Below are 22,224 nucleotides of genomic sequence, written 5' to 3'. Positions count from 1 at the left end.
CTCAGCCTACCTCTCACGTCTCCAGGAAGCTTGCTCTGGCCCTCCCCATGTGGTCTGTGTGGTGTGGCCACCCTTCACCCATGCCCATAGATGCCCACGCATTCTTGTCAAGACACGGTCACGTGGGTCTGTGTCTCTACTAAGCTGTGCTCATTTTGATGAGGGACTACACCTTGCTTATGCTGGTGGTCCCAATGCCTAGCACATAACAACAACTTAAAAAGTTTGATTAAAGGGCCGGCCCGGTGGCGCACTGCTATAGTGCGCTGCTTGGGATCGCGGCGGCGCTCCCGCCGAGGGTTCGGATCCCACATACAGACCGGCCGCTCACTGGCTGAGCGAGGTGCGGGCGCAACACTGAGGGTTGTGATCCCGTTGCCAGTCCCGGTCCGGTACGGGCGCAACACTGAGGGTTGCAATCTGTTGCCGGTCACGAAAAAAGAGACAAAAAAAAGGAAAAAAAAAAAAAGTTTGATTAAAGGAGAAAAAAATGAGGGTAAGAGAAATAAATTGGACTTGAGATTTTCTATGAGAAAAAATGTAGAAAACAGAAAGAAAGTAACGAGGCTATCACTAAAAGTAGAGTCTCATGATAAAATTTCTCCAGTCCTCTTTACTGACTCTTGAAAACCTCAGGGGAAAGTGTTTAAGGAAAGGCATGTAGATAAAAGCCATCTGGCACATACACATTCAATCTAAGCCACCCTGTCCTACCCTAACATGCCCATCCTGGCTGACTTCCTCGCAGCCTCTCCTGGTCACTGGACCGTGCGTGCCTTTCACTCTCCCGTGTTCATAGCAGGTCCTGTTTTTCCAGCAGCCAAGTGAGGTTAACCTGGCCATCAAAACTAACTCAGGTAACCACCTTTTTTGAGAAGCCTTTTCTGATAAACCTGACCATACAATCTGAATGTTTAGAATACTACACAGATGAATTATACAACTTTGATCTCCATTAATTTTCCTCCCAGCTAGAACTCAAATTCCTGGTGGGAAGCAAGTGTCTCCCACATGCTCAGAAAAGAAGACGGGTGCAGAGGGGACCAGAACAGATGCAGACATCAACCTGGGCCAGGCTAGGGGTCACTCATGGCATCTACCATCATGAGATTATTTGTCTTTCCCCAGACTAAACAATAATTACGTCCAAGGTACAGAAAAAGGCATTGTTGGAAAGATCAATGAGCAAAAGCCAGTCTTTATTTCCATCAATCTTTTTCAATCATTTGGAGAGATCAGGCTAGTTTTATAAAACTGTCTTTCTCCTCTGGATCTCTGTTAGTTGCCAAATTGCGCCTACACAGTTAATTCAGAAGTAATAAATAAAAAGTTTATCACTCGAATTCTTTGAATAGCTACAAATGAGGTTTTAATATCAATACATTTCTACTTAAAGAGCCATATTCTATGAGAGGTTCAGCATGTATTAAGAGAACTGGATCCAAATTCAGAATCACAAATCCTCTGAAAAACAAATTGTTACATGCTCTGTGGTATTTCTGTTTGCTTTGAGTTTGAGCCCTCATCTCCAGAAACACAATCACTGCACATTTTTTAAGGAAACCTGACCACTCTGTTTCTGGGAATATTGGCTCCCATCTTCTGTTTCACCCCTACACAATGGCTCATGTTTTCAGCATCTGTGTAGACACACACACACACACACACACACACACACACACACTCTCTCTCTCTCTCTCTCTCTCTCTCAGTAAATTTTGGCAAGAGCTGCCAGTAATGGAAGTTGCAGACAGAAAAGAAAAACAAATTTGGCAGCAGTTCTTAAAGAAGTATGTACAAAGTCATGCACTGGTTAAACACAGTCCTCCTGTTTTCCATACTTGACAAAGGGCACGTGTGACTTAATTAAAAGATTTTTAATTGTTACATTAAAGCCACATTTCAAAATATCAAAAGTTTGGATCATAAGTTTTGGACAATGTGGGATAATAGATTATATTAATAAAAGACTTGGCAAAAAAATAAAAAATAAAAAGACTTGGCATTTGTTTTATAAAAAAATTCACATTAGAGAGTTGTTAGAGCTTCTATAGAAGGAATCCTAAGGGGTAATATGAATAATATCATCCAAATTTTAGCTGTTTATTATAGCCCTAAGAATACACATATCATTTTTTCATTCTACCTTTTTGATAATTCTGATAAGTATTATTTCCATTTGATAGATAAATAAGAAAGAGTTTGTTGACCCAAAATATCAAAATGAGTTAAAGGCATTTCAGGATTATACTCCAGATTTCCAGACTTATCACTCATTTTTCTGTCTCTCTAACATATTATTTTTCAGGTGTAGTGGATTGAATTATGTCCCCTCAAAACTCCCTAAAGCTTGAATTGTGTCCCTCAAGTTTTATGTGTTAGAAACTTAGCCCCCACTGGGACTATTAAGAGGTGGGAAATCCTATCACAGTAATTGAAAGGTGGTGGCGCCTTGAAGAGGTGATTGGATTGAAAGACCATGCAGTAGTGAATGGATTAAAAATGGCAGTCAGGGGCATGGTTCTGAGGGCTTTAATAGAAGAGGAGAGTCTTTCGTCTCTGTTTCCACCATCTTGCAATGTGAGACCCCTGAGTTGCTGTCACCATCACCAGATGGAATTTGGACTTCCCAGCCTCAGAAACTGTAAGCAATAAATTTCATTTTCTTTATAAATTACCCAGTCCCAAGTATTTTGTTATAAGCAACAAAAACAGACTAATACAGAAAATTGGTACCAGGAGTGGTGTATTGCTTACAACAGATACCTGAAAATGTGGAAATGGCTTTGGAACTGGGTGTTGAGGAAAGGTTGGAGGAGTTTGGAGGACTCAGAAGAAGACAAAGAGAAAAGGGAAAGTTTAGAATATCTTAGAGACTGGTTACATAGTCTGGTGAGTAGAATGCTGATAGAAATATGTACTGTAAAGACCATTCTAAGGAGGTCTCATATAGAAATAAGGAGTTTATTAGAAACTGGGGCAAAGATCACCCTTGCTGTGAACTGGCAAGGAATTTGGCTGCATTCGGTCCATGGCCTAGGACTTTGTGGAAGTTGGAATGTAGGAGTTGTGAACCAGAGTACTTGGTGGAAGAAACTTCTAAGCAGCAAAGCATCAAGGAAGCTGCATCGCTACTTGCAACAGCCTATTCTGAGTTATGGCGGCAAAAGCACGACATAAAGCCAGAATTTAAAAGGGAAGCAGAGCATAAAGATTTGGAAAATTTGCAGCCTGACCATGTGGCAGAGAAGCAGAGAAAATTTTCAGAAGAAAAATCCAATGGTGCTAAGATGATTAGTACAAAGGAAAGGGATTATCAAGAGAAGGGAGAAACCCCGAAGGCACTGCAGAAGTCTCTGGGGCCAACACTTCCATTTCAGGCCCAAAGGCCTAGGGAGACAGAATGGTGTTGGGGAACAGGCCTGAGGTGCTCACTGCCCAGGGCCACCTTGAGAAGCTGCTTCCAGCACCAGCACCCCAGCTGCTTTGGCTGCTCTGGCCATGGCTAACTTGGCCCCAGGTGTGGCTGGACCCACAGCTTTGGAAAATACAAGCCAGAAGCCTTGGCTGTATCTACATGGTGTTAGGTCTGCAGGCTCACAGAATACCAGAGCTATAAAGGTTGGGAGCCTCCATTCAGATTTCAAAGGACATATGGAAAACTCTAGGGGCCCAGGAAGAGACCTATCACAGGGGCAGAGTCACCACAGACAGTCTTCGCTAGAGAAATGCCAAGTGGATAGGTGGGGTCGGAGTTGAAGCAGAAAAACCCCATCAGTGCCATGTCCAGTGGAGCGATGAAAGTGGGACCACCATGGAGACCCCAGATGTGTGGAGCTACCAGAGTGGAACACCAGCCTGGAAAAGCTAAAGCATCACCTGAGACCAGGAAAGCCACAGAAGCAGAGCTGCCTGAGGACTTGGAGACACAACCCCCATACCAGTGGGCAGAGGACACTGAACATGAAGTCAAAGTACATGATTCATCAGCCTTCAGATTTAATGCCTGCCCTGCTGGGTTTCAGACTTGTTTGGAACCTGTTACCCCTCTCTTTGGGCCTATTTCACCCTTCTGGAATGGGAATATGTATCCTATGCTTGTCCCACCATTGTACCTTGGAAGTAGATAACTTGTACTGATTTCACAGATGGGACTTTGAACTTTGGACTTCTGAGTTGAAATAAGTTAAGACTTTGGGATGAAATGAATGTATTTGCATGTGAAAAGGACATGAGTTTGTGGGGGCCAAGGGTGGAATATAGTAGATTATGTACCCCCAAAACTCCCTGATGCTTGAATTGTGTCCCCCAATTTTTAGGTATTAGAAACTTAGCCCCCACCGGGACTGTTAAGAGGTAGGAAATCCTATTATGGTAATTGAAAGGTGGAGCCTTGAAGAGCTGATTGGATTGTAAGACCATGTCCTAGTGAATGGATTAAAATGTGGTCAGGGGTGTGGTTCTGAGGGCTTTAAATGAAGAGGAGTCTTTCTCTCTGGCTCTCTCTGCTCTCTCTCTGCTCTCTCTGTTTCCACCATCTTGCAATGTGAGACCCTTGGGTCACTGTCACCATCACCAGATGGACTTTGGACTTCCCAGCCTAAGAAACTGTAAGCAATAAATTTCATTTTCTCTATAAATTACCCAGTTCAAAGTACTTTGTTATAAGCAACAAAAATGGACTAATACACCAGGTAACTAGAAATTGTTCCTTTTATGATAGTTGTTTAACTTTTTAAAAAAAAATCTTCATAAAGATGTGGCCTTTATGAGGTGAAATAAAAAGCTATGATGATGGCATTGACTTATTTCGTACAAAATTTTTAAAAAGAATTTATTAAATGGGCTTAACAGCACACTGGAAACAGAAAAGGACAGGATCAGTGATGGAGTTCGGATGTGTTGTCCCCTCCAAAACTCACGTGGAAATTTGATCTCCAACATGGCAGTGTTGGAAACTGATTGAGTCATGGGGGCGGATCCCTCATGAATGGATTAATGCTCTCCCTGGGGGAGGGGGGATTAATGAGTGAGTTCCCGCTCTATTAGTTCCTGGGAGACCTTGCTGTTTATAGGACCCTGGCACCTCCTCTCTCTCTCCGTCTCTCTCTGTCTCTCTCTTGCTTCCTGTCACCATGTGATCTGCTTGTACCCGCCGGCTCCCTGCCACTTTCCGCCATGAGTAGAAGCAGCCTGAGGCCCATGCCAGACACAGCTATCCCAGAATTGTAAGCCAAATAAACCTCACTTCTTTGTAAATTACCCAGTCTCAGGTAATTCTGTTATAGCAACACAAAACTAACTAAAACAATCAGTAAACAAACCTGAAGACAGGTAAATTAAAAGTCTACCCAAGCTGAAACACAATGAGAAAGTGAAGAAAAACAGAACAGAGTATTCAAAACCTACAAGAAAATAACAAGTCACCTAACATATGTATGCACAAATAGAATTCCAAAAGGAGAGGAGAGAAAAATGAGGCAGAAAAGAGATAATGGCAAAAAAAATTTCAAAAGTGATGAAAGGTATCAACCCACAGAACCAAGAAGCTCAACAAAGACCAAGAAAAATAAACACCAATAAAACCACATCTAGACACATCACAGTCAACTGCTGAAAACCAAGATAAAAAGCAAATCTCAAAAGGAGCCAGGGAAAAAAATGACACATCACAGTCAGGGGCAACTGTGGCAAACAACATTAATTTCTCTTCCCAAGACATTCCCAGACAGACAGAGCTGGAAGAATTTATTTCAAGATGCTCTGCTCTACAAGAAATGGTTTAAATTTTTTTTTTAAAGAATTTCTTTAGGGTGAAAGGAAATGAAATTGGATGCAGGCCCAAATCTTAAGGAAGGAATGAAGAGCCCCAGAAATGTCTGGGTGAATATGAAAGACCTTTCTAAAAACACGTGCATATACAGGCTTCAGGTTCTACAGTGAAAATGTATTCAGTAAACTTGTGTTTGATTCCTCCTTGAGAATTCTGCAAAACCAGCATAATACTTTCACAGCATGTTAAAATCCCTTAGAAAACTCTTTTCAACTGTCTTATATATAAGATGCTATAAAAACCCTAAAATGTGACCTCAGCATTCCCCACAAGGAACAGGCAAAGAAGCAGGAGTAGCAGGATAAAATGGCTGTTCAAAGTCAGCACCAGGACTCTCCTGCATCCTGGTTAAAAAAGGAACGCTGGGTCTTCAAATGTACAATCAATTTCCTTTAAACATTTTCTTCCATGTAAACTATTTAAGACAGTTGTCTTAGGGTGCTCATTAGCTTAGCCTGAAACAGGAAATGTAGCAGATGATTCGCCATACTGTTTATTCTTTCTGGCACTTTAATGTAGAGGGTTAGAAATCTTGATTCTCATTTGATTTTTAGAACAGGGTTTTTAGGTAAATGCATGTATGGGGCAACAGTCCTTGGTTAAGAGACAACAGTCTACAGACAGCATGGCAACAGCCCACCTAATCAACTCTAATCACTGTTTAGGTATGGTACTATATACTTTAATGATTTTAGAGCTATCAGGTGGTTGTCATACCAATCCTGTTAAGAGATTTTAAGAATTGCTGAAGGGAAAGATGTGAAAAAACGTTTGCAAAGGGCAAACTGTCTGTTGGTGGAAACTTTAGAGACAATTATACTTAGATTTTATCATAAGAATGTAACTTTTGCTTAAATCATTTAAGGAGAGGTTATATTTTAAATAAATGATTGCAGTTTGACCAACTTAGCTTTTCACAAATTGTACTTTGGAATATCATGTTGTTAATTTTACTGATGTTACTAGTTTCCATTGTTTAAGTTATCCATAGATAACTTGTCACACTGCCCATGTCTTTGTGTCCTTTTGAAATGATTGAATCAACTGATTTTTCTTGTGAAACTTCCTTGTCTTTACAGTAAAAAGCAAAAGCGAACTTTGAATCGGGGCTATACCCAGTTTTCTCCTTCTAACAGAGGGGTTGCTGAGGTGCAGTCCCTTCAGGCTTCTCATGGCATTCATGGTGCTTTGAGTAACCCTTTTTTTCATCTCTGTTACACAGTGAGAAATGTAACACGTTAAGATGACATCTCCCAGCCTCCCCTGCAGCTCCGGCCAAAGCAGTGTGGAAAGAAGTGACATAAATCCAGTTCTGGTCCCCCAAAACATCTTGCTGCCATCTGGATCTCCAAATTGTTTTCAGCAGGAGCATGTATGTTTATGAGATGTCACAGCAGGAGTCTAGCAGCAGCAGCAGCTCAACCTCCACGTGCCCTCACTGCATATTGGGTACTACTCCAAATGCCTCATATTTTAGCATTATTTCATCCTCACAACTCTAGAAAGCAGATACTTTCATTATCCCTATTTACAGATGAGAAAACAGAGGCACTGAGAAGTTATGTAGCTTATCCAAAACACACAGCTAGGAATGGCGGGGCCCAGACCACAGTCCAAAGATTCTGATCCCCTCTCTGCTCTAGGACATGATACTGGCTCTCACATCTTTTTCCTGGCTCTCCTATATTTCTTACACTGAATTTCAGATGCAATTATAAAAACTCAAATAAAAATTTACTCAAAATGGCTTTGGAATGCCATTTACCTTAATTGTCTAACTGACTACAAAAATACTCATTTGCTCCTAAATCCTACCTCTTCAGTGAGGCCTCCTATTAAAAGGAAGTGAGCAGGCTGAACAAGAGTAGCGACTACCAAGCCTGGTTTTGCTTACGTCATCTGGAAACAATAGATTTCGAAGAAAAGAATACAGACAAAAATGGCAAAGGATATAAACAAATAGTTCACAGAAACAGTAATGTAATGGTAGGCTCTTAAACCCTATAAAAAGATACTCAATGTCATTCATAATAAGAGAAATGCAGATTAAAACCAGACTGAGACACCATCCTTCCCCTGGCAAAAACATAAAAGTTTGCTCGCATACCCTGTTGGTAAGACTGCAGGAGGAAAAGGCAGCTCTGGCACACCACTGGTGGGGGAATTGGTAAGCCTCCTACGAAGACTGAATTGGCTACATGTCAAAATAACAATCGCTTATACCTTCATGCAGGCAATTACTCTTTCTGGGAATTTAGCCTACAGAGTAGCAAAAGTGTGAAATGATATATGCATAGGGTTATTATAGAATTGTCTGTCACATCAAAATATTAAAAACAAATGAATGAGGGACAGATTTTTTTTTAAGTATGGTCTATTTAGACAATAAATTGCTATGAAATACTAAAAAGAAAGAGGAATTGCTCTACTCTCTAAATTGCAAAAATCTCAAGATACTTTGTTCAGGCAAAAAAACCCAAAAAACAACAAAAAAACGAGGTGCAGAAAATCCACATGCGAACGACGTAAAGCAATTCTGAGTGAAAAAAGCCCCTGTGAGATATGTGGAGCTCAAAGCCACGAACGTGGGATTTTTAAAACACGAAAAACAGTATCATTTATCGTTCATGGGTACATACATATATAAGTGAAAGTATTTGTTAAAAAGCATACCCAGATATTAATGAAGACCAAATTCAAGATAACAATTACCTTTGAGGAGGGAGAGAGAACTAAATAGGGGAGGCATGTCTCAATTTTACCTGTAGCATTTTAGACCTTAAAAAGATATGAAAGATACAAAAAGAAAAAAAGAAAAAAAAAAGATTCTCAGGTCTCTAATAAATCAATTATTGGGATTCTATGTGTTTAAAATCTCCGGGTGATTCTGATAAGGTAGCTGATCTAATGATAGCATCTGGAAGAAACTAAACTACACCGTCTCTTCTGGCCTAAATAACTAAAATTCTATAACTGAATGACTGAAACTAGTTTTGTCATCTGACTTTTATTTGTAATCAAGACTTCTTAGGTTCTTGCACGATCATATGTAATGGAAATAGCAGCACAAACATTAAATAGAGTAATTAACTAATTTAAACTCTTTACAAAAAGATAATTTACCCTGTATGATTTATTTCCCTTTTAAGAAAAATGAGCAAATGCTAAAAAAAATTCTTGCGATTACCTTCCATCCATAAATGCAGTCATCGTTCTATAATTAGTGCAGTGCCTCTGATCAGTATCTCACATCTGGTGAAACAAGATGCACTTTTATTTCACCCCCCCAGCATCTGACATCTTGAAATTGTTTTTGTCTATTTGTCAGCTCCGTGCTATTTCCCAGTGACTATCCAGATGACTTCATGTCAGACCAATATCAGGAAGAAAGGAGGATTCTTTAGTATGTATGAGATAGTTCACAAACTATATAAACAGAGGAAAAGAAGAACACTTAAGTTTCAGAGTGGCCTTTCTTGGTTCTCCACTAAGGAACAGTTAAACACACAATGCAGAAGGATGGTAACCAAGAGTGGTGAGACCAGGTGAAGGAGACAGAATCATCAGGGAGGCAGCTCACTTGCTTTGTAACTGTTGTCCCCTGCTTACTAGACAACAGTAGTGAGGGATAGGGCCGGCCCGTGGCTCACTCGGGAGAGTGCGGTGCTGACAACACCAAGGCCCCGGGTTCGGATCCCTATACAGGGATGGCCGGTTAGATCACGGTGGTGAGCGTGGTGCTGACAACACCAAGACAAGGGTCAAGATCCCCTTACCGGTCATCTTTTAAAAAAAAAAGAAGAAGTAGTTAGGGGTAGAAGAGAAAACAGCAAACCGTCAGACAGCCCAGCACAATGACAAGGAAGTGTGAAGCCAGAAAAACCTGATGCTGACCCCCAGCTCCATCACTTGTTGACCGTGGTATCATTTCACCTGCCTGAGACTCAGTCTCTCATCTGTCAAATGAAACTCCTAATTAAACATCTTTCTAGGATGACTGTTTTGAGGATTAAGAGATAATGATGGTGGAAAAGTAAACTTTAAAGGGATTTAAAGATATCTGTAACAGTGGTGGTTGATATGTAACATATTAAAGTTCTGTGTCTAGAAGGCAAAGTAAGCTCGACAGCAGGAATTTCTGATCATAGGACTTCCAGGAGGATCCCTTAAAAGAGAAAAAAAATGCTCTTTTTAATCTCTTATATTATATGTTACCAATAGGAGAAAAGCCATAAGCACTACCAACAAAGTAAAAAAAGACACCATCTCTGTGTTCTGAGCAGCTGTCAGAAGCTATCACTGCTATCACCATGGAGTCCACATCATGAAGCTGATACTTTCTCAGGGATAAAATGAGCCTCAAGGTTTCATAGAGACTAGCAAATTATAACAGCCACTGTTATAAAATGTTTGCCAGGTTTCCGCACCTTCCCCACATATCCCTTTTCCACAACAGGTTTTGGAAAAGCAGGAAATGAGGGACTAGCTGGTTTGGACCAATCTTCCTGAAGGAGACAATTTGGAAAGCAAGATAAAATACACAGAGCATCTTCCTAAAGCATGAAGGAGGTACTGTGATAGGGAGGCATGACTGGGCTGAGATGCAAAAAAGGTGGAAATCCAGAAAGGTAGCAGGGCAGCCAGGATGCCTTTGTCACCCCAGAGGACGCAGCTGAGAGGCCAGGTAGCAGCTCTGATGGCTCTGTGGGACAAGGGATCCAAACCTGGAGTCCACGGCATGCCGAGGATGAGGCATGCACCACAACCAGGATGAGGACCCCAAAGGAAGGTACCTTGGAGTAAGAATGAAATAAATATAAACCTGCCCTTGAATGGACTGCAGGCTGACTTCCAGTCATCTGTGTGGCTCTGAAAATCTCAAGCCCTGAAATTAGATTAAACTGATTTGGAGAGCTGATGCCCCCAAGCACGGGGGCAGAGACAAATGAAAATGTCCTCTGATAGAAGAAAGCACAGTCCTAAGAATCTAATTATTTCTGTAGGGGCCACTGGACATGCACATGAGAAAGAATGATGTCAGACCCCTACTTCACACTTTATACAAAAATTAAATCAAAATGGATCAAACCTAAACTTAAGAGCTAACACTATAAACATCTCAGGAAAAAACACAGGTATAAGTCTTCAGAACCTTAAACTCAGCAACGGCTTCTTACATGCGACACAGGAGGTATGGAAAGGAATGGAAGTGTGGATGCCTCCTGCAGCCTGCATGAACCTGGAAGCATGAGGCTGAGTGAAAGGAGCCAGTCCTGAAAGGCCACATACTGTAGGCACCCTTTCCTAGGAAACATCGAGAAGAGGCCAATCTGCAGAGACAGAGGCAGGTTGGTGTCTGCCTAGGACTGGGGTGGGGCGGGGCGAGGCAAATGGCAGTGACTGCTGCCAGGTATGGCGTTCTCTTTGGGGTGACGAGGAAGTTCTAAACTTAGATTATGGTGATGGTTGCACAACTCTGTGAATGTATGACAAAAACAACTGAACTGTAATTTAGAAAGGTAAATTCATGGCATGTGAATTACACCTCAATAAAGTTATAAAGATTATTTCAATAATTTTTCCCCAAATATAATGACGAGCACAGACATCAGATAACCTGGCACTCAAGAAAACAAAGTGACACGAACAACCATTAGCCACTGAGCAGAACCAGGTCCAAACCCCACCAAACCCACGACCAGTGCCACCACGCTTACCATGCTTGTGGAGGTAGAAGCCAAACGAACACTTCTAAAACAAATTTAAACCACAGAAGTGATATTCCCAGTTTGAAAAGGAAACAACTAGAATTGAAAACTACTGCTACAACTAAAATTAAGAACGCAGTGAATAAGAACCAATTTAACAGCAGATTAGAAACTGCCAAGGAGAGAAACAGTAAGCTGGAAAATAAAAAGAAAAAATAAACCAGACTAAAAAAAAAAAGAGAGAGAGAGAAAAGGAGAGTAAATACAAAGAGAAGATAAGGAGTAAATCACAGTGAGGAAGTCTAACATGTACTTAAACCAAGGACCAGGAAGGGAGGCAAGTGGGGCAAAGCTGTATTTTTTAAAAACGGCTGAAAATTTTTTCCAAAACCTAGAAAGATGACAATCCATAAATATAAGAAGCCCAGCAAATCCCAAGCAGAATAAATAAAAAAGAATCCACATCTATACACAATAAAGTGAGACTGTAGAAAATAAAAGTAAAAGAGAAAGTCCCAGAAGCAGCTTGCAAAAGGGAGACAGACGAGAGCTAAAGTGAAACGCATTTCTGATTAACCTCAAAGTAATCAGAATATTCAGTTACCAAAGACAAAACTATTTGAGTTAACCCATGTTGTCTATGCTTGAAAAAATACAAATTAAAATAAAAATAGATCTCAGAAGGAAGTTTGGAAGTGATGATGGCTGGGAAACGTAACAGACAACTTACCTTTAGCCACTGCTCGGCCTGCTCCTTACTCTGGACTGCCAGGACAAGTGGGTCTGTGCCTTGCTGAGTAATTTTCAACTCATGTTTCTTCTTTTTGCTGTCTTTCGGGATATATGTAATGTTGCAGCCTTGGAGTGGCAGTTCCATCTGAGGCTGCTGGTCCTTGGAACTTTTATAGCACTGCATTCAACATGACAGATCAATTTGTATTATAAGTAAGTTCAAACAGAGACACTGATAAAACTCCAGCCTGAAGAGAGGGTGGCAAGGCACCTGAAGGTCTAACCGAAGAGTGGAAATGCTCAGCAATGGGAAATGGACGTGCAAACTAACAGGGATCACCCCCGAAGCACTGCTTCACCATGACACTTCACCTCCAAGCACAGGAAATACTTGACTCCTGAACGTAGCAAAAGCTTACCGAGAACATTCCATGATTTGGCAGGAAACAAAAGGCCCTACTCTGATGAAGTTTATGTTCTAGTGGAGCAACCTCAATAAATTACATGAATGCATTTATGAAAATAAAAACATATTAAACATACTTACATGTAATTTGGACACTTTATTCTATAACCTATATGGCTTGATATCTGCCTATCTCATCTCTATTCCCTTTCTAAATGACAGATGAATTATTTTATTAAGGATATAAATATCATGACACAAAGTACAAAAATGTACGCAAAGATCTGCTTCCTGTTTGACTAGAAGATCCAATACTCATGATGCCCCATTCCCATAAGCTGACACTCACTCTAAAGACTGCAACTGGTAAGATTAAAACCAGCATTTCATTCACATTGCTCTGGCTTAATCTCCACCTATAATACTCCAGTACCTTTTTTTTTTTTGGCGACTGGCTAGTACTGGGAACTACCTATAAAACTTAGAATCAAATCTTTGCCCACAGGTTTCCCCTGCCCCTTTTTCTTTAATAGTATGACCTGGGACCAAAAGCATACATACCTCTTAGTGGAAATACGCAATCTAAGAAGTCAGATACCTGGATCCTAACTCTATTACTAATTTAATCTGGGTCCCAGGAAGTTTCTTAAGCTTTCTGAGTGCACTTCCTCATTTGTAAAATGTTTTGCTGCTATTTTTATTTTATGAAATTATATTGTTATTAGTAGCAACATCTGCTACAAGTACTGACTGTCGACATCATACAAGGCATTTCATCCTTCTCATTTAATCACCACAGCTGTCCATTTTGCAGATTATGAAACTGAGGTTCAGTTGGTTAGGGAACTTGCCCAAAGTCAGAAAACCTCACGTGGGAGACCTAGAACTCCAGCCCAAACTGTATGAGTGCAGAGCCTACATTGTTAACTCTAAGCCATTTACTGATGACATGAGTGAATAGATACCTATTTTCTTTTTTTTTTTTTTTCCTTTTTGTCTTTTTTACTGACCGGTAACGGGATCGCAACCCTCGTTGTTGCACCCGCACTGCGCTCAGCCAGTGAGTGGGAACCAGTCTCCACATGGGATCCGAACCCTCGGCGGGAGCGCCACCGCACTCTCAAGCGGCACACTCTCCGGTGCGCCACCGGGCCGGCCCTAGATACCTATTTTCAAAAATGATTTCTAGAGTCCTTTTCTACTTTAGTTCTAAATCCATGACTCTTGAATTGCACAGATAAATAACATATCCATTTTTTTTAAAAAGTTCAACTGATGGTTGCCTGTCTAAAAAGAAAAGAATACTCCAAAACCAACCAACCTCAGATTGTTATAAATGTTTATCATTGACCAGCTTTTTGCATTTTGAATAAGTACAAAAAAAAAGCTAAAAGGAAACTAACAGTGCAGTGGAAGGGATCAGAAAGGGAACTTTCAGCTTATATTTTTCCTTGCTTAAATGCTTTACAACAGACACGTTATCAGCAACATGACAAACTGTAATCTAGCAGGTTGGATTCCCATGGAAGCTGCCTCTAAAACAAAGAGCAGCATGCAGGGTATTTATTAAGGTGTGCCCTTAAGAACAGCACCAGGGGTGGAAGAGGTGGGGGACTGGGCAAAAAAGCTGAACTACAATGCCATTCAAGTAAAAGGCCCTGGGGACCCCCAGGAGTTCTGGAGTTGGAAGGCCCCATCGGAGCTGCCTCAAGTCTAGGCTGTTATGCCCTGGCACTGGATGTAGACCATGTGTTTGGGAAGGGAGCATGGCCTTGGGCTCAAGGTCTCTCTTCAACAGGGACAATCCCCTCAGTGGACTTAGCAGCCCTCCCTGCAAGCAAGGGAACAAGTCCTTCAGTCCTGAGGGAGGACATCATTGCATCACAGTGCTCATCTGGGCAGCTGGATCCCAGGTCATTTTTGAACAGAAAAAAAGCTTCAAGATACAAATAACTACCTTTATTGAGGACAGGGCTTTCACCTGATTTTCCATTAATTTCTTCCTAAATATTTACAACTACTCTAAATGGGAGGTATTATCATCCTGGGTTTTAGAGGGAAAAACTAGTAGAAGATCAAATGGGAAAAAAAGTAGAGGATGGGAAAAGAAGAGAAGCAGAGGGGTGAGGGAGATAAGATGGGAGAAGAGGGCCAGGGGACTTGTAGCCCCAATTGCCAACCCCACATACAACCACGAGGCTTCCCTCATTGCTATGAAACTACGCTTTTATAAGAGAGTTGATTTCGTACTTTTAAGACTTTTATATAATATATCCACATCTTGCAGTCATTATATCAAATTGTAAATAAGGACCATATTAATCTTTCTTTTTATTATTTTTTTTTTATTCTTTACTCTTAAATTCCCTATGCCATAATTTTTGGCATATTCTAAATTTAGGAGAAATTCAGGCCACACATGTGGAAAAAATATGTACTCTGTTTAAAAAAAAAAAGAACAAAAACATTAATTAAAAAATGTACAATGTCCTAAGAATCTAGTAAAATGAGATTCCCGCAAGCCTTAGATGAAACTTGGTTTAAAAACAAAAAGAATCATCTGCTCCAATACAGAATAATACACAGAAACATAAATCTCATGTCTTCTGTTTTAACGATAAAATTTTGAGCAATTTTCTCCCCCAAGGTTAATTTGAAGGAAAAACAAAAGGTAAAAATTTACTCTAAAGTTCATAATTCTGATAATCAAGCGTGGTTTCTATTTTAGCTTGCCAGTTCGGGGGATCCAAACCCTTTGACCTTGCTGTTATAGCACTGTGCTCTCACCAACCGGCCAGCCATCACACACAGTTTCTAAAGGAAGGAAGGAGAAGGACAAGAGAAGTGAGGGAGGCAGGACACATCACACCATTCTCAGAGGCCCCTGCTTCCTTAACAGAGACCCCATTGGAATAGCACCTACAACAAAGGGTCTGTGTTTTCCCGTCCTCTGCCTCTCTGTTATTTACTTATCTTCCTGTTCTGCTTCTGGGATAAAAAAAGAAAAAAAGAATTTGGCCTTAAGCTTTCCAAAAGAATTTCCTTTCCTGGCCACTCTCCCCTCCAAACCTCGTAAGGCCTACCCAGCCCACTCCTATGACCTGGCTCTGAGGAATTCACTGACTCACTACAAATGAGAAAATCCATCTTGCAACTTCTGGCAAGTTAAAATACTATGCATTTCCACTGACACAAGCCACAGGCAATGCCCTGGAATGGGAATGAATTTGTCCATGGGTTGCTTTAGGAGCTGGGAGACCCAGGGCATTGAACACAGGAGGCCACGGGGCCGCTCACGGACGGCCATGGACTCCAGCACTTAAACGAGATGCACACTCACGGGACCTCGTGCAGGTCTGCATGATTCCCTCCTGCGTGGCTGATGTTAACCTTAACTGGTTTGGTATAAATTCCATCGCTTTAGAATGCCAACAAAATCTTAACAATTTTACAAGATCACTACTTATTCGCAATGCTTTACCAGGAGTTTGGTGTCCTTGATGACGCAGAGCAGCTTTGTCCACTGGCCAAAGCGCTTTTTCCGCAGCAGGAAGGCACAAATCTTGGCATCCTTCACCAGGTCCATGGAGGCCTCCTCAGAGGGCCATTGGTGACGGGCCTTCTTCCCCTTCCCGTCCTCCTCCTCTTCGTCATATGACTCATATGAGCTGCTCATGGCATCCGAGTCATAATCTGTGAAAAACACAAACAAGGGTAAAAGGACCTCATCTGATATTTGCCTGTGTGCTCAAGAACACCTCATTGCATTACTTAATAACCAAATAATTTAATGAAAAAGGGATGTCTGCCCCTTAAGAAAAAAACTCTAAGACTTGGGCCGTGAAAACTCAATGAGAAGTTTTACACTGAAGTGACTGAGAGTTTGGTGTTTACGATGACCATTCCCAGAATGATGGATGTGGACAGGACGCCATGCAGACCCAGTGGCGTCCACTCCTTGCCACGCTCTTGCCGGGCGAGCCCTGTCCTCCTTCTGCAGCATTGCCACAAAGGACTCCTGCCCACAGAGGTCCCTCGTCTCTTGTGTCCATACCTTTCTGTTAAAGTCCTCTTGAGTCTGCAGTATCCTTCTCCTTGCTGGCATCACATGTACAAACCTTCTGAACATTCGAGATCCAACCAAAGGCCCCTCTCCTCCAGGCCATCCTTGGAATCTTCCTAGTAATTTACACCTGTCCTTGTAATTGTGTTGCCCTCACTCTGAGACACACTAATGCTTACACTGGTGTTATCTTTAGTTTCCCAAATATACCACATTCTCTGTTACCTCAGGGTCTTCACTGCTGTTCCTTCTAGCAGGCTTCCTGTTCATCTACTCACCTCCTGCTTCTGCCTAGATAAATTCTCTCATCTTTTAGGATCTAACATACTGACACCTCCTCCAGCAAGCCCTCCCAGAGGCACATAGTTGGGTGCTCTGGACTGAACTGTGTCCCCCGACAATTCATGTGTTGAACATAACCCCAATTTGACTGTATTTGGAGACAGGGCTTTTAGGAGGTAATTAAGGTTAAATGAGATCATAAGGGTGGAGCTCCAATCTGATAGAACTGGTGGCCTTACCAGAGGAGGAAGGGAGCGAGAAAGAGATCTCACTCTGTCCCCACCATGTGAAGATGCAATGAGAAGGCAGCCATCTACAAGCTGGAAGAGAGCCCTCACCAGAACCCAACTATGCTGGTAACCTGATCTTGAACTTCCAGCCTCCAGAACTATAAGAAAATAAATTTCTGTTGTTTACACCACCCAATCTATGGTATTTTGCTGCAGCAGCCTGGGCAGACTAAGAAAGTGGGCCAAATGCCCTTTCTCTGTTTCCACACTGCCCACCATGAAACTTCTTATATATTGCTACCACTTCTGCTAGCCTGTCTGTCTCCCACATCAGGTGTAAGCACCCTGTGGGAAAGTGAGTGTCATGTAGGATTGATATCCTCAGCACCTAATAGAGTACCTAGCACACGACAAGTACACACATATCTGTAGAAGGAAGGACTGTGAGTAAACTTAAATTATGCCCGCAAAACTCTCAGAAGGACGCTGGTGGCATATTACAAGTGCTTAATAAATACTGGTGACTGTCACTAGTGTTATCATCATTTTTGGCTGTGCTGGATGATAAGCTCCTCGAGGCAGTGTCTGATTCATCTCTGAATTCCCCTCAACCTCCAGAATCATCTGGAACATATTCACTTTTCAAAACATATTTGAGGAATGAATACATAAATGACAGAGGGATGATAGATAAGGAGAAAGAACGGCCAACTCAATGCCTGCATAACCCAGCAGTAGCAGCAGAAACAGCAGACCTTACACAGAACAGAACTCAAGTTTTCTGCTCAATGGAAACTGTGTATTAATTTGTACTCATTAGTCATGTTCACATTTTAATTTCCTTGCAAAGAATCAATACTAAGAGGGGAGAAAAGAAAGATCAAATGTTTAAGTTGAATTTTCAATAATGGAAAGAAGTCAAGGAAGGGTTTTAAGCAACAGCTAAGGACACCGAAGAGGTAACTTTGTCAAAAGCACTGAGAATGGGCTGAAAAGGGGATGACAGAAGACACTGGGGACCAGCTAATAGGCACCTGTAACAGCACTGGTAAGAGATGCTGACAGCCCTACTGGGACTGTGTCCAGAGGGATGTGAGCAGGAGCTGACTGGAGAGATGCTTAGGAGACAGAACCAATGGGTCTTGGCTAAATATCACTGTGGACAGTGAGAGAGAACAGTCCAGATTCTTCACTTGTGCTGCTTCACATTGTTAAATTAAGCTTGGCCTAAATGTTTCTTCGGACACAGTGAACTGTAACCTAACTGGATGTGTAAACAGACTAATGCACTCTTGTAACAAGGAGCTGAGTCTCAGCCAATCACAGGCAGCACCTGCTCCATACCTCACTCCCTTTATCTGTCTATAGATCTTAACCCACCAAGTGGAAGCAGTGGAGTTACTCTGAAACTGTTCTAATTCTGGGGGCTGCCCAATTTGTTAATTGCTGTTTGCTCAATTAAACTGTTAGATTTAATTTGTCTGAAGGTTTTAACAGATGGTGTCAGAAGTGGGATCCTAAGTAGAGCTTCCAGCCGCCCCCAGAAGCACTGACTGACCAAGTGAAGTGCTCACAGGACCCATGGCATCTGTTGCTCTCTCACAGCAACTGGAGATCATGGGTAAGTTCTCTCTCAGATTCTGAAGTTTCACAGATTTATAATTTGAGCTAAGTTTCTTTGAGCAAATTTCTATCTGGACTGGAATCCCTTCTTTTGGAAATTCACAAGGATTTTGTGCTCCATCCTCTTCATTTCTTTCTTTTGCATGCCTAGGTAGGAAAAAAATCTTTGGCCAAGTTGATCAAGGAGATCTCAGAGCCAAAGCCAAAATTCAATGTAAAAATGGGATCCTTAACTCCTCAAGAACTGAGTACCTCACCTTCTCACTATGCCTACCTTTACATGTATAAGTTTTAGGCCCAGGAAGTAGAAATTGCATTCAAAAGTGGAGAAATCTTACTAAAGATAATTTAAAATTACAGTGGGGAGTTCCAAAGGAATAACAGTGCACTTAAAAATAAGGGCTCCCCAATTAGGCATATCCAGGGAGGCCCATTGATGTGTAGAAGTTTCCAAAAAGTTACAAAATGTTTATTTTCTCTTTAAAAATACTTTACAAAATGCAAACAAAAAGCTTAAGCTAAGAAACAAAAGCTAAGTTAAAAAGACCATCTGTTAAACTAAATAGGTCTCCAAAATACACGGAAGGGAAGGGAAGGGAAGAGAAGGGAAAAAGGAAAAATGAAAAGGAAAGGAAAGGAGAAAGGAAAAAGGAAAGGAAAGGAAAGGAAAGGAAATTTCCATCTGTAAAGAAAGTCTCCATTTGTATGGGTGTCTGCCTCCTGAACCAGGAAGAGAGGGAGAACTGAGTCACTAGAAACTCTTATGATGGAAAAGGCATTGCTTTAAATTTACATAACAAGCCTTTTGCTTAAGGTGCTTTTCTGGCTATCCTGTCTTTACTTGCAGTTTACTTATATTGTACTTCCTTGGTTTGGGCAAATGTGGTTTATGATTCAGGTATTTAGGCCTAAAGTCTCAGCTCTGAGCTTTTGAGATAAAAATATTCTACCTTGTTATACTTAAGCCATCCCTTTGGAAATGCAAATTTAGGATAAAAAAATTTACATGGTTATTAAAAATTGGATAGGTAACAGCAGACAGTGATAGGGTAAGAACAGAGACTAAATCTACCAAAGGTCAGATGGCAGAGGGACCCTGGCTGGTCCCCCAAAATTACAGGGTCCCAAACCTGTCTGCTCTATTTACCCCAGTTTGGAAAAACTTTAAAAGGCAGAAGGCAGAAATTACAACATGCAAACTAGCTAACAGTCATTTAGGGCAATAATCAGATGGGTCAATAAAAAAAAAATGAAAGGGCAAGGGTCCCTCTACTCAACCCCTTACTAAAACAGGATAAAGTTTACAGATGAACTTGTGATAGTTTCAAAATTATTTTTTAATACCTTGAAAACTTTAAAGTCACTTTAAATTAAGTAATAAACACTCATGAACTGAGTCATCTCTAAGAAGGTTAAAATACTAAAATATTAATTGCTAAATATAGGTTTAGGGTATATATACTATAACATCTTGTTTTTATATGGCATAGAGAAGCTAATATATTTGCATCTGTTAATAAACACAGAAAAATTGTTGCTATGGACAGAATTTTGTCCTCCAAGCTTTATGTATTAGAAGCTTGATCCCCACGGTGACTGTAAAGAGGGTGGAAAATCCTATTATGATAATTGAAAGGTGGGGCCTTGAAGAGGTGATTAGATTATTAGGAGGAACATGCCTTAGTTCATGGGTGTGGTTCTGAGGGTTTTAAAGGGAAAGCATGTGAGAGTCTCTCTCCTCTCCTCTCCTCTCTCTCTCCTCTCTCTCTCCTCTCTCTCTCTCTCTCTCTCTCTCTCTATATATATATATATATATATGTATGTATGTATGTATGTATGTATGTATGTATATCTCCCCCTCCCTCCCTCCCTCCCTCTCTCCCCTCAGTCGTTTCTGCCACATGAGACCCCTGGGTCACTGTTGCCACCACCAAGGCCTTCACCAGATATGTTCCCTGGACTTTGGGCTTCTCAGCCTCCAAAACTAAGCAATAAATTCTCGTTTCTTTATACTCAGTTCCAGGTATTTTTGTTATAAACACAGAAACAGACTAATACAATTGTGTTATTAGGAAATGTGTTTCTAAAAATTATGAAGGGGTTTTCATCTACAAAATGCTGATATAACATAGTTCAAAACTGCTTACTTCCCAGGTTTTCACTAGGTTATTAGAGTTAAAGTTATTCCAATTAATGAATGGTAATTAAAACCACTTTTTTTCCTCGGTGGCTGCCTGGTATAGGGATCAAACCCTGGACCTTGAGGATATCAGCACCATGCTACAACCAACTCAGCTGATCAGCCCTAAAATCACATCTTATGTGAGGAAAGTAAGATGCGTTTTGGTAAGTGAAGCTTACATAAAGATATGTTATAGTTTAAAAGAAAAAAAAAAGGGTAGTTTTTGTCCTAAAGTAAAATGACTGGGTATTCCAAAATGAGAAATTGAAAAGGTTGTAAAAAGGTTGTAAAAAATTGGATCTTGTAAAAAATGTTATGTGCCATCAAGCTTGCTAAAAGTATGAATAAAAAATATTTATTATTTTTTCTAAAAATTAAGCATTCATATCAAAAGTATGCTAATACAAAACTAGAATTTGGTTTTCTAGCTTCATGAAGTATTTATTAGGTCTTTTGGTTATTTGACAGAGTGATGTCAGTGCCTTAAGTTTTAGTCAACCTCTCAAAAATGAGGACACCGTAACCCGTAAATAATGTGTTGAGACTAGAAACCTAAAATGATGGTAACTGAGAGTTGCACTAATGCCCTAAGTTTCGGTCACACTCTCATCTAGGTGCAAACCTGACCCTAACCCTAACTAGCCTCCCACAGATCAGAACAAACCAAAATGGAGTCACTCATGTTAAGAGCCACGTAATCAAAATAAAACTTTAAGAAAGCAGATAGATCTCAAAATTGAGAGGTTGACCAGAAGAGGGGAACTGTTAAGTTTGGCCGAAAGGTTTCTTGAGACACAGTGAACTGTAACCTAACTTCACATGCAAGCAGACTGACCCATTCTTGTAACAAGGAGCCGAGTCTCAGCCAGTTACAGGTAGCACCTGCTCTGCACCTCACTTCCATCTTCTGTGTCACTTCCCTTTGTCTGTCTATAAATAAAAATCTTAACCCACTGCACGGCAGCAACAGAGTCCCTCTGAATCTGTTCTGATTGTGGGGGCTGCCTGAATCGTGAATCATTCTTTGCTCAGTTAGAATCTGATATATTAATTTGTCTAAAATCTTTCTTTTAACAACATACATCCTGCCACCCTGCAGGCAGGTTTTTCTCTTCATTGTCTCTGCCTTCTCCCTGCCCCCCCCCCCCCCCCCCCCCCCCCCCCC

At 41.0% G+C, this 22,224-nt stretch overlaps 1 protein-coding gene across 1 annotated transcript in view; it reads right to left on the bottom strand.

Moving 5' to 3' along the window:
- The window catches only part of AFAP1 (actin filament associated protein 1), a 148,736-nt gene that overhangs the window by 56,632 nt on the left and 69,880 nt on the right, over positions 1–22,224 (bottom strand). Inside the window, exons 5-6 of the mRNA XM_008578719.1 lie at positions 16,161–16,372; positions 12,272–12,451 (exon numbers count right to left, since the gene is read on the bottom strand). Of these exons, the coding sequence (XP_008576941.1) occupies positions 12,272–12,451; positions 16,161–16,372 (392 nt within the window). The remainder of the gene's footprint in view (positions 1–12,271; positions 12,452–16,160; positions 16,373–22,224) is intronic.

This window comes from Galeopterus variegatus, unplaced genomic scaffold (assembly GCF_000696425.1).
Source record: "Galeopterus variegatus unplaced genomic scaffold, G_variegatus-3.0.2 Scaffold76, whole genome shotgun sequence".
Lineage (NCBI taxonomy): Eukaryota > Metazoa > Chordata > Mammalia > Dermoptera > Cynocephalidae > Galeopterus > Galeopterus variegatus.
The sequence above is the reverse complement of the archived record's forward strand: the minus strand, read 5'-3'. Positions and strand labels throughout refer to the sequence as shown.